At 32.3% G+C, this 13,659-nt stretch overlaps 1 protein-coding gene across 11 annotated transcripts in view; it reads right to left on the reverse strand.

Annotated features, from left to right (window-relative positions):
• LOC141456070 (irregular chiasm C-roughest protein-like) overlaps positions 1 to 13,659 on the reverse strand; it is a 921,342-nt gene that overhangs the window by 9,000 nt on the left and 898,683 nt on the right. For all 11 annotated transcript variants that reach the window (XM_074131684.1, XM_074131679.1, XM_074131677.1 and 8 more), the window contains 6 exons: positions 13,088 to 13,340; positions 12,601 to 12,728; positions 10,912 to 11,190; positions 7,016 to 7,157; positions 4,912 to 5,022; positions 3,026 to 3,321 (listed from right to left, as the gene is read on the reverse strand). In XM_074131684.1, the coding sequence (XP_073987785.1) occupies positions 3,026 to 3,321; positions 4,912 to 5,022; positions 7,016 to 7,157; positions 10,912 to 11,190; positions 12,601 to 12,728; positions 13,088 to 13,340 (1,209 nt within the window). The remainder of the gene's footprint in view (positions 1 to 3,025; positions 3,322 to 4,911; positions 5,023 to 7,015; positions 7,158 to 10,911; positions 11,191 to 12,600; positions 12,729 to 13,087; positions 13,341 to 13,659) is intronic.

Below are 13,659 nucleotides of genomic sequence, written 5' to 3' on the forward strand. Positions count from 1 at the left end.
ACCTAATCCTATGTCCGAAAATTTATGGGCGGTTTAAGGCTTCAAAATATGAATTACAGTGGAGTCTCGGTTATCCGTCACCCTTTTATCCGTCTATTCCAATTAACCGTCACTCTCCTCAGTATTTAAAAAAAACATTATACATGGCTAAGTTTGAATATTATCTTTTGAGATTTTTTCCTTTGTCTTTTAGGTACATAATCGTGTCCATCTTTCGACAGTTTGTGGGTTTTTTCCAAAAAAGATCAACCACAAACAAAACCGCCCACAAAACCGATTAGATGTCGCAGACATTGTATTCATTAATTTTAATACACAATAGAATGAATTGAATAATGAAAGGTAACTGACCTTTAAGGCTTAAGCGTATAAACGTATAAAATATGTATACCAGTTAATACAAAGTTTTATACAAGTTAAACAAAAGAATCTGTAAATTTTCCTGTTTTTTTCCATTATCCGTCTATTCGACTATCCGTCACGTGTCCGGTTCCGGTCATGACGGATAACCGAGACTCCACTGTTTTTATTTGATTCATCAAGTAAATAAGTCCACCACAGCATTGTTACACAAAATTTTATTTTCATTAATTGATTTTAATTATTTCATTTTAAAAAAATAATTATTGGAGTATATTTAATTGATACTGGCAATATAAAAAATAAAGGGTAAACAAAATTTGAATAAAACACTATAGCCCTGTGTGCCGCCATCACGTGACGCCATGCAGCAACCAGCCCTCTTCCGTGCAAGTTAAAAAAATTTGTTAAACGCCACACCATGCTCATATTAAATCAATTCAGAATTTAAAAGTTGAAGGGGATTATTGTCGGTGGTTGGGTGTTATGAGATTGTAAAAGGTTATTATTTTTTTTTTTATATATCTAGAATAATTTTAAAACAAGTTCAACAAAAAATTGGTTAAATCAGAAAACATCCAAAACATTTTGTGAGTGTAAATATTGTGAATTGTTATTGAGAAAGACTATCTATGTTTTTGGTGCTAGATGCCATGGAATTTTTGTGCAAGGTTACTTGGGTTACAAGGTAGAATAGTGTGTATCCTTAATAAATGAAATTAAAATAAAGTACGGAGTAGGATGCTAATAAATACATTTCTAGTTTGACAGTAATTTTGTCAATAAAAAAAATTAAAAAAGAATTCTATCCATGCTCCAAAGAAAACATTAAGTATGTAAATAAAGAAAGCGTGTTCATAGAAGCACAAAACATGCATTATAATGAAAATATTTTTCTCAGTGACGAATATTTTTCAAGTAATTTTGCTTACAATTGATTAACTTTGACATTAAAAGAATATAAATATTATAAATTATATAAATACAGTTAGCTCGTGCCAGGAAGCACAATGTTCTTTAAGAATATGGTTTGACATTTTGGACATCCACCACTAGTTTCCAGGAACATCAAAAAATATTTTTAAATTGAAAATAATTTCAATTTTAATTAACTAGAATTAATGAGTTCAATCAAATTTCAACTTCAATTTAACTTCCATCGAATCCCATAAAAAGTAAACTTGAAAAAAAAAATAAATAAATAGGTGCAGAAATGACTGTCACCAATAATCATATATTCTAGCAATGAAGGCAGATCCAGTGGTACACCAGGCAACAAAGACAAATTTTTGGCAAGGATTCTAATCAGGAATCAAGAGTTGCAAAATACCCAAAAGAGTGTAAGCAAGGGTCGGCCGCACGATAGAAGTCCTAGGTCCAAAGACCAGATATTTAAGGAACAAAATTCTTTAAGTATAAGTGGATAGACTCCACAGGAGTCGAAACGTCTTACCAATAATAATCTTCCTTAAAGAAAATTGAGATTTTCTTGACACCAGCTAACTATAATAACGTTCATTGTTACAGTAACCAAATAACCATTTAATTCATTACAATTTAAATCAGTTTTCAAATTATAGAGGGACCTGTAAAGATATTTTAATGGAGTTATCATATTTTGGAGGAAAGAAAGTTTGTAAACAGATAACCTTCAAAGTAAAGGCTACAAAAAATTGAAGTTCGCAGCTGGACGATAAACTCGATTGAAAACTATTAATTAATAGCTTACTTAAACTTTGTTTTATCGCTTAACTCTTGAATAAAAGATTTTTTTAAAAAAAATTAGTACTGCAAGTTGTTTCGACACGGCTAAGTGCGTTTTTTTTTAGTGGCTACATTGAGGTGAGGTGTTTTCAGCTCAAGGCTCTCATCCTTGCCGAAAAGTTTTATTACATGTACATAAAAATTATTCAAACACACGACTACAAAATAAATAGCTATTAAAATAAACAGAAAACAGAAAAAAGAAACGATAACTGTTAGCAATCTAAGTGGTCCTTTGTTTAAAAAATATTTTAGCCACTAAATAGAAAGGCAAATGAATCCTAATCGTAACAACGGCTTATAATTTATGTGAAAACCAAACAAAAGTTTAGCAGGCGATTTTTGATAATTGTTTTAAAAAGTTATGTCGATATCACATTAATGCTAATTTAAAAAAATAAATAAAAATAAGAAAATAAAACTTTTGCTTAATTTGACTTCATTTTAATTGACTAAAAACGTGGCAATTAAAAGAGAGTATATTTTAAAATCAAAGACAGAAAATAATTCGTTGCTTAATTGAGGAAAGCTAAAAAGAATTGAACTTCTCTAAAAAAAAAACTTAATCTAACACTTCAAGGGTAAAATTAAAGATGTATGTTTTCTCTCTCCAATTAAATTACAATACTGTTTTAATTAGTAAACTTGAAATCTATTCGTCACAACTCTCCACCAGTTATTCAAGACAATTTTTACTTGGGTTTTTTAGTTACTTTAAATTTTTCTTATAAAAATATTTTATTTATTTTTTAAAATCAATTTTGTATAAACAATCTCTATATAATGTCAACATTTCAGACTCAAAAATATTAATATCCTTATTGTGATCGACTTTGATTTGATCAAAGTGAATTATAATATTAATTTATAACAATTATACTAGATAAGCTTGGTAACTCACATTTTTTGGTGGGAAGACTGGATCAGGATATTCTCCAGATGAGAATCTATTATTTGAATACCGATGGTCCAATGGAACCGGTCCGGCCAGCGGTACACCGATCCGGGTAACTACACTTTCACTTCCAGTTTCTGAGCCGCCTCCACCGCCTCCGCTCCCTCCATAATCTAGTTCACAATGCACATTGCTCACTGAAGAACCTGTCCTTAATTCCAATTTAATATCGGATATATTGGACGATCTATCCGATTCTTTACACTGTTTTTCTACATCAGTTTGATCATTTGGCGCGAATCCTAAACAATATAATAACATGTATTAATTAAATATAACTTAGATCACAGAGATAAAGAATAATAATCAATTTGCACTATTTATAAATAAATTTCGCTATTTTTCTGCTGTACTACTCTTTCTTTATGAGCAAAAAACAATTTAACTCTTATCAATGCATTATAGTTAGATAGATAATTGACAATCTTTACTTTTAGACGATACAGAACAAGAAAGGCGAGCTGAATATCCAACTCAAAACCAGAACATAGACAGATATAATCACACTTCATTAAAACTTCTCTGATTATTTAAAATAAATTAAGCCACGATCGGGAAATCAGCACCTCAATATCTCTTACTTTCTGGTTTTTAAGTAAATCTCTAGCTAGAGGCTATGCAAAGCTGACATTGACATTTGAGGAAGGTTCGACATAGCTAAGGTTTACTTTTTCTAATTTTCATAACATAAATAAATCTAATATGGTAATATTTAATTCAATTCTGGGACACACTACATTAATAGGAAGCTTCTTTCCTTCCTAAAGTAGTGTGGGGTTTACGAGGGCTCTTCAAGCAAATACCATGAAATAAATAAATCACATCTTTTTTAAAACCCATCGATGAAAGGTTGGTAGAGGATAAAGCCTAAGCTACGACAGAAACCATGATAAAAGCCCAAAGTAGACTTTAAAAGAAGCAAGACATCCGAGAGGGTAAGTTTAACTGTCGTCAAGAAAGGAAGATTAACGCTTTACTTCCACATTCGGACGTCAAACAGCGACAATCGCTAAACGTAAAAATTACATGGAAGATGTAATTATTTCTGCTACGTTAATTAAATCTCTTTCATTTGTAAATTATTCAAATACAGTCACCGCTACTAAGTATAAGTAAAAATGTACAGAATCTGTAACCTATCCATCGTTAGATTGTTTTAAAGTTGTACTAAATTAATGAGCTTTTCTATTTTTATTTCGCCCTCTGTAAAAGTAATGTTAAGGACTTTTTTTAAAAACGTTCTCTTTTTCGTTTTAAATTTATTTACTTTAGCCTTATTAATTTTTCTTAACCGCATTGAACTCAAGTAGATGGTTGTTGACATGCCTAATATACTAATGTACTTATTAGTTTATATTCTACTTTTTTCCATGTATTTTTTAAAATAAATTATTTTTATTATTATTATTAACAATATTAATATACATAAATACTTTAGACAAGCTTAGAGACCAACCGAGAACCTGGAATTGTCTTTGATCACCTTAAAACGGAACAATATGTAAACAAAAATGGAAACATTAAGAGACGAAGCCGCTAATGTAAAAGGTATTTTGTTTCACGTTCTTTTGCCTTATCCAACCTTTTAACTTGTTGCTTTTGGTACAGAAGAAAGTGGTCTATTGGAAACCATTATAGGCTATTGAGTTCAAATATCTATATGCTTTTGCTTTAAAACGTACCTAAATACAGACTCAGGTGGTTCTGTACTTGTGAACAACTTGCATTGCGTTTTAAAGTCCTCTTAAAACGTTAAACTATCTTGATACTTCAAAGGAAAAAAATGAAATAAAACAAATGTAAGTAAAAGTAAATTTATATAGAAACTTTACCTGGGGGTTTCTTTACTTTTCTTTGACAAAGAATGATGAACATGGTGATCGCTATGATGACAACAATGCCGCCAAGGACACCCGTTAGAATCAGCAACAGAGGAAAATTTTCTGGAGAGAAAAAAAAAATTGGATGGTTAATGATGAATAATTACCATTAAAAAAAAAAACATTTTCTATGGCAAATACAAGTGCCTTTTCAAAAGTAAAACTGATTTAATAAACAACTAGGTAAAAAGTAGCATTTTTACTATCAATAGAAGTGAAAGTATAACGTAAGTTAGCCATTTGTCCTTTAAAACGATTGTAACCTTTAAGAAGGCAACAAATTGTTGCAACGCTATAATGTGTAAACATAAGAAGTTAGTTTCATCTGTTTCGGCAAATCATCACGAATCGATAAACTACATACACTGGGCCAAAAAAGTCTGTGAACACTAACCTAAATTTTATTACTTTTATTATTATCTTATTAGAAACTTCTTTTATTTTCAAATGAAATATACTATTCGATAGACAGAAACCAGAGTTTTTCATTTTATATTCAATCTTTTATTTTTGTTCAGCAGGAATATCACAATTAAATGTTTAACAAAACAACACCCCAAACGAATGCAAAAAAAGTCTGTGAACAGCTGTATAAATATGTAAAAACATTAAGATAACAAACAGAAAAACGATTGAATAAAGTTTCAAAGTTCTCTATTGTATTTTAGAAACCACTACAGTCAGTTTTGTGAATAAATAATCTAATTAGTACATATTTAACCACTAATATGGAAGTTCCCAGACCAATTCGAGAACTTATTGTGACGTTGCGAAATGAAAGAAAAAGTATTCGAGAAATAGGGAAGATAGTTCAAAAAAACCCTTGAACGGTGCATAATATAATTAAAAAGTACGGAAATGTGATTAGTAGGCCACGCAGTGGACGGCCACCAAAACTTAATTCCTTTCATAAACTGCAAATTCTGAAATCTGTTCGAGAAGAACCCAGGACAAGCGCTCAAAAATCAGTCAAGAATTATCAAGTGGTTATGTGTAAGCGTAACACCACAGACAATTAGAAATAAATTACATGAATACGATTATTGCGGTCGAGTCCCGAGGAAAAAACCTTTAATCAATAAAATAAATAGTAACCGCCGATTGGATTTCGCGAAAGAATATGTTTCTAAGCTTTCTAGTTTCTGGGAAACCGTAATCTTTTCAGATGAGTCGAAATTCAATGTATGTGGGTCTGATTGACGACAAAAAGTGTGGCGAAAAAGAAATGAAGCTATGAAAATGAAAAATATGAAGCCTACTTTTAAGCATGGGGGAGGCAACATTCTGGTGTGGGGTGCATGAGTGCTAAAGGAGTGGGCAAGTTAGATCTAATTAATGGTATGATGGACCAATATGTGTATGTGGATATATTAAGACGCAATTTAAAAGAAAATTCAAAAAAATTAGGGTTGGAGGGAACGTTTGTCTTCCAACAAGACAATGACCCGAAACATACCGCACTAAAAACTCGGGAATGGCTTTTAAATAATACACTCTGGCGCCTAAACACCCCTCCACAATTGCCAGACCTTAACCCAATAGAACATTTGTGGGATGAAATCAGCCGCGAAATAAATAAACGAGGAATAAGAAACCGTGAACAACTAAAAAACGCTATTTTAGAAGAGTGGGATAAAATTCCAACATTGACGACCACAAAATTATTAGGATCGATGAAAGCTCGCTTGTTGGAAGTGATTAGGAACATAGGAGGTCCTACAAGTTTTTAAAATTTATAATTCACGTAAAATGTGTAAGAATGATTTATTTCTGCAAAGTGTTCACAGACTTTTTTTGCATTCGTTTGGGGTGTTGTTTTGTTAAACATTTAATTGTGATATTCCTGTTGAACAAAAATAAAAGATTGAATATAAAATGAAAAATTCTGGTTTCTCTCTATCGAATAGTATATTTCATTTGAAAATAAAAGAAGTTTCTAATAAGATAATAATAAAAGTAATAAAATTTAGGTTAGTGTTCACAGACTTTTTTGGCCCAGTGTAGATGAAACTTAACAAAAAATGAATGATTAATGAAAGAAAAATACATTACTTACTTTGAGGTTTTACCGTTATCTCTAGTACATCTGACCCGTATGAATTTACTACAGTACAATTATAAACGCCAAAATGATCTTGTCTCGATTCGCGAATAATTAAAGTACTTTTTATCCCTTCGCTCAGCGGATCTTCGAGAACCTGTAAAAAAAAAAAAAGAAGATACTAATTTCTATATATGTAAGTTAAAAGACCAAACAATCTTTGTAACAATTAAATAAAAACATTTATTAAGAAGAAATGTTACAAAATTTCTGCGAGAACAAAATTGGACATTACCACAAACAACGTTTATTAACTAAATATTCGTTACGAAAGAGAAGATAAAGATGATAAACAGTTTTACCCTCATTTAAGGGTAAGAGATAAATTTAAAAACAAAAATGTCCATCAACACTTTATGAATAAGGTAAATAACTGTTTCAATGCTCTTATACATGCGACAAACTATTAAAAATGGTTCAAATCTATAATTATAATTAAGATTACTTATTGCAATATTGTTTAAGACTTTTAGACTGCAATTTCTTTAAAGTATTTTCTACTATTCAGCAGTGTCCTAACATTTTAAACAGAAACATTGTAAAATAACTGAAATATTATTATTATTTTTGAGATTCAGTTTCAAAACTTCTAAAAAATACATTGAACTGATACAACATTTCTAGATTATACACCTTAATTGCTAGGCAGTACTTCTTTAACCCCCGAAAAAGGTGGACGAATGTCTTGACTGAATTAGTAAAGGTTAGCGGGCCAATTTCGTCAAAACTTTCAGCAAAACCTGAAATCTGTGTGATTCAAATCTCCTTATTGTTTTTCTCCCGGTCGGAGCTATTCAACGTAGCAAATTAGTAAAACACGAGCTTACGGTACCTAGAATATACCATTTTTCAAAAGTTTTCTTTTCTAAGAAGTAAAAACTTTCAAGAAATAGGGAGCCAACAATAATAATTATAATTATAAATGTATTATTATTCGTAACGAGTGCTCTAAGGCATAAATGTATTTACAGCCAGTTTCTAATCTCACCAAGTAACCTGGGGCGGTTTTTATCTTCAACTACACTGATCAAAGATGGGTAAGGCTCATGTAGAAGCACCAGAAAGTAAATTACTCAATAGATATAGCTTCTCTGAGTCTAAAAGTTTACTCCCACACATCATTTTACTTTCAGTACATAAGTCAAACATGGCCTAAATAGAAAATTGCTTCCGAGCACAGACTTCTGGTAAAAACCTTAATTAAAACCCAGACCTACCAGTAGATATTGGATATGACAATTATCTCGTCTTTTTTAGCAACCACAGTATTATTACCCGTTAGTTTACGCAATTTCTTAGGCCTACTATTGTAATTTGCATTTTTCATAGTTGTTGTGTTTTTTTGGGTTAATATTCAGTAGTATGGAGAATAATACCATTCATAACCATTTAGAATAATTTTTATACGTACAAAAGAAATCTCAGAACTTTAAAACTTCAAAATTTGGAAATTTGGCGAAGTTGATAATTTAAAGAATTTCATGATTACTTGCCCTGTTATTTCCTCATTCAGACAAAAATACGAGGGGGTACCCAAAAATAACCGGAATAGCGTTGCCGCGCATAGAGCTTATGTAGTACGCATTTCTGCCGCTAGACGTGTATAGCGCAATTCCTTGCCAGTTCAGTCCTGCCTGTGTTATCTGCCTGGCTTGTTCTGTTCATCTGCGGTGATTGTTTTTACCAGCGCTGTTTTGTTCTTTTTTCGTTTTTTATGATAGCAAGTTTAAGTGAACAACGTGCAGCTCTGAAATTTTGTTTTCTACTCGGCAAAAATGCTGCTGAAAGTGTTTTAATGTTGAAAACAGCTTACAAAGATGACGCTATGGGAAAAACTCAAGTATACGAGTGGTTTACTCGGTTTAAAAATGGCGACATGTCGATTGATGACAAACCTCGTTCTGGACGTCCATCAACTGCCAGAATCGACGAAAATGTTGAAAAAATTCGAGAGCTGGTGTTCACAGACCGTCGACAGACAATTGATCAACTGTCAGAGAGTAGTGGGTTATCTTGGAGCTCGGTTCAGCGAATTTTAGCGGAAGATTTGGGGATGAAAAGGGTTGCTGCCAAGTTTGTTCCTCGAGTTCTGACTGACAATCAAAAAGAACATCGAGTTGAAACATGTCGTGCTTTGAAACAACAGCTTGAAACTGATCCAGACTTTCTGTCAAAGGTCATTACTGGTGATGAGTCATGGTGCTATGGTTATGACCCAGAAACAAAGCAACAGTCGAGCCAATGGAAGACGTCATCTTCACCCCGACCAAAAAAATGTCGTCAAGTCAAGTCAAACATCAAAACAATGCTGATTTGCTTTTTTGATGCCAAAGGCGTAGTCCATTCAGAGTTTGTCCCCCCAGGTCAGACCGTCAATCAAACCTTGTATTTGGAAGTTTTGAAAAGATTGCGCAATAGTGTTCGCCAAAAAAGACCCGATTTGTGGCAAACAGGAGACTGGTTCTTCCACCACGACAATGCACCTGCACACACAGCCATCTCTGTTACACAGTTTTTGGCTAAAAATGGCATGGTTCCGCTGCCCCACGCACCTTACTCGCCTGACCTGGCTCCGTGCGACTTTTTCTTATTTCCACGCATGAAAAAGGGCATGAAAGGTCACCGCTTTGACAACATTGAAGAGGTCAAGAAAAAAACGAAGAAGGAGCTGTCAGCCATTTCTAAAGATGACTACAAAAAATGTTTCGAACAGTGGAAGCACCGGTGGGACAAATGTATTAGTTGTAATGGAGAGTATTTTGAAGAGGATAAGGTTGTTCTGTAAAAAATTTGTAAATAAATAGCTTTTAAAAAATAATTCCGGTTTTTTTTTTGGGTACCCCCTCGTATATCGCTACATACTCGTACCTCACTCAAATATTTATTTTTGAAGGGAATATTTATATTTTTTTGATTAATTGTCCAAATTAGAGAAATTCTTAATCGAATAGGATTTGTTATTCAATTATTTTGGTAATTACAATACTTCTCAACTGTGCACAATAATTATGTACAACATAAGAACAAAATGATGATTTGCGAAGTTTATAAATTTAAAAAACTTTTTCAATTCTCCACAAAAGATTCTTTTATTTTTGTTTGATAAGAACTTTGTTAAATTTTATATTTTTTTGGACTGACTAAATTATGTGACATGCAATATTGCTTTGTCAAACTCTATAAGAGCTATACTACATTTATTGCCATAAGCAGTAAATACAATAAAATACACTTAAAAAAACACATAGCTTTGCTACACTATATTAATAATATAATCGGTACAAATAATTTTTTATCCAATTCTCATAGTTGACTATCATGTTATTTTCTCCTTCAGAAATGCCAGGCTGACATTAATTTTACCTAATATATTCAGAATAGTTACTTTTTAATGTATTTCCATCAAAATGACTTTTTTTATCAAAATATGTTTAGTCCAGTTTGAAGAAGGAGCAATCGCCTTTATGCCCCTTCTGAACAATGCGCTTTTAATACGAGGGGCACTATTTATATTTTGAGCCTAATAATAAAAAAACAGTAATTTGTCATTGAAAATGACTTTATTTTTTTTTTAAATATTCTCCTTTATGATTTATACACTTCAGCATGCGTTCGAACCACTTGTCAAAGCATGCCATTCCGCTTGAGACTCCTCCAAAACATGGTTTTTGAATGCATCAACGGCTTCTTCTGCCGACGAAAATCGTTGTCAACGTAATTTATTCTTGACGTTCGGTAAGTCTCAAAATACGAGTATAAGTAGTGCCCCTCGTAACTACTTGGAAGTTGCAACATGGAGAATAATGAGCAAATAGTAATTTATTAACTAGTAAATAGATTTCCAAACTTACAGAATAATCTGGATTAGTATTTGTGGTTATATCTTCCCCTTGGAAACTCCAAAGAACTTTGATGGCCGGTGGGACAGCGTACGCAGTGCATTCCACCCTAACATTATCACCAGGTATTCCAAATTGTGTCCTATGTGAAATAATGGATGGCGGTCCTTTCATATAAACTGTGGCTTCGGCGCCAATTTCAGGGAAGCCCATAACACTGGCCTTGCAATAATATCTACCAGATGTTTCTTGATTCACAACTAAACTTAGATTTGCAGAAGCACCAACAACCTAGACAAATAAATAATACAATTATTATCGGCTTCACTAGGGAAGTTGGTTAAACTTTGTTATCATTTAATTTTATAGACTAATATTAATTCTTTATTTTTTATTTTTGAAACCACATCACAATCCACTTGTACAACATCTATCTTCAAGTACATTTACGGACAACAGTTCTAGGCGTCTTAAAAGACAGTGGCCTCGTGATCTCCTCTCTGATGAAGAGAGTCAGTAGAATTTAGAATGTTTTTGGAGTGTTACCGCTGGGTAACTTCTCCATTCTGATATGTGTATGTTATTTATTGTTATCATTCTCCACTCTGATATGTGTGAATGTTATTTATTGTTATCATTGTTGCTTATAACGCAAAATGCGTTGATTGTAACTAAATAAATGATTAAACAATTTTTTTTGGAATCTCAAGAGTTAACAATCTTAATTAATATAATTTTAATAACCGATATTGTAAGTATAAAGAGAACTACTTAGCCAGTTTTAAGATATTCGCAATCGCTTAAAAGTAATCCATTTAGCTATCGCAAATTACTCTTGGCATTCGCAAAGAATGTTCTGGTCAGAACCTCCGAAGTGTAATAATTCATTGTTGTATCATTTATTCACACCAGCAAGACTACTTTTCTTAGTATTTACATAATTTCTTAATGTGTATAAATTTCTGCGTGGACTCAAATTTCAAAATTTGATCATAACAAGTTTCTCTTACAGATTTTGGTAAAGGAAATTATTGTTGCAAAAAAGTTGGCGTACTTGGAGTGTTATCTGTCCATTGCGGGGTGTTCATTATGGCTGCAAAAACCTTATTTGAATTCTGTATTATTTTTCAATTTCCAGAGTTCTTTAACCGATTGCCTAAAGCATTTGCACTTTTTTAATTATATTTACTGTTATTTTTCGAGTTTTTTTGTGTGTGATGATTATGGTTATAGAAAACGAAAAATGTAATAAATATTTTATTAGATTTTAAGTTAATGAACCTTCTCGATAACGCAAATGATCGAGTGCTTAAATGTCAATTAAATAAACTCCTCCATTTGATTCCGTTACTGAGACGGTTATATTCTTAAATGTACTTAATTATTTGTTAAAATAACATTGGTTTGCATTAATAATATCATTATTATTTTTAATCACTGTAATTTAAATAAATTAGAAACTTCTGCTTTTGAGGGCTTTTAAATTTTGTTTCTGTTTATCATTTAGAAAGTCAACTCGCCTACAACCTATCCTCCCGAAAAAGAAAAATTCCAATATAAGCAAGAAGGTCCTTAGAACTTTGCACAAGAAGGAATATTATAGGCCCTTGAATGATACCAGTGTAAATTCAAGAGAATTAAATAATGCAAATTATTTCCCATAATTCGCTTGGTAGTAAAATAACATTGAAAGAAGCTAACCCTGTCCGTAGCTTCATGAAGCCAAGCGATATCTGGTTGTGGATTGCCATCAACATCACAAGTTAGTGTGACAGTAGATCCTTGATCTGCTGGAATGCTTTCAGGTTTTTTCCTAAACCTTGGCCCATCTGAAATCGTTTTAAGTAATTAAAGCACAAATGATTAAAGATTTTTTTAAAAAAATTAATGTTAATTTCTGTCATTGTTAGAACAAAGCCTGCATAAGTCCAAGAAAGAAAAATATGTTCCCTTTGGTATACATTTATTAACTAGGAGATCAACTGGAAATTAAGAAAAATATTTTTCAGACGAAACCAAAGTCGGATAACTGAAATTAGTACGCCTTTTCTTGTAATAAGTTACCAAAAAACGGTAACAAATTTAATTTACTTTGAAATAACATTATTAAAAAGTTGAATTAACATTTCTTGTTATTGATTATAAACTGTAGCTGGTATAAAGTTTAACAATAAAGTATAATACTAACAACTAATGTCTAGGGTTTCAGACTCTTCACTTTTACCAACAGCATTTTGAACTTCGCACTTAACGATGGAATCATGTTGTGCTCTGGTAACGTTTACAAGATGCAGTTCTGTTGTAGCATCTGTATCAACTAGTTTATCATTTATGTACCATCTGTAAGTTACATTAGGAGGGTTTGCATCGGCTGTACACTGAAGTCTTACATCTACTCCTTCCATCAAGCGCGTACTTCCGCCCACTACACTAACGGTTACCTGCAAATTCAAGCGAATTACATCATTAGAAAAACTATTTGTAAATTGAAGAAGACATGTCAAAAGTGGTGAACCTTTTTTTTTAGTTACGAGGCATTAAGGAATCTAGGTTAATGATAACGTAGACGAGTTGGCTAAGATGGGCTCCTCTCAAATCTTTCGAAGGCCCAGAAACTATGTTGTCTTCAGGAAACTACTGGATACTGTAATGAGATTGTTAGGTTCCAGATAAACCAGTGAGCGGATTGAATGAGAGAGCAAATTTTGGAATTAAGGTTTTCTATAAGATATGTTAGGTGCCAATTCGTGGCCTAGGTCT

The sequence above is a fragment of the Rhodnius prolixus genome, unplaced genomic scaffold (genome assembly GCF_049639745.1).
Source record: "Rhodnius prolixus isolate KJV_2025 unplaced genomic scaffold, Rpr scaffold_4, whole genome shotgun sequence".
In the NCBI taxonomy this organism is placed as follows: Eukaryota; Metazoa; Arthropoda; class Insecta; order Hemiptera; family Reduviidae; genus Rhodnius; species Rhodnius prolixus.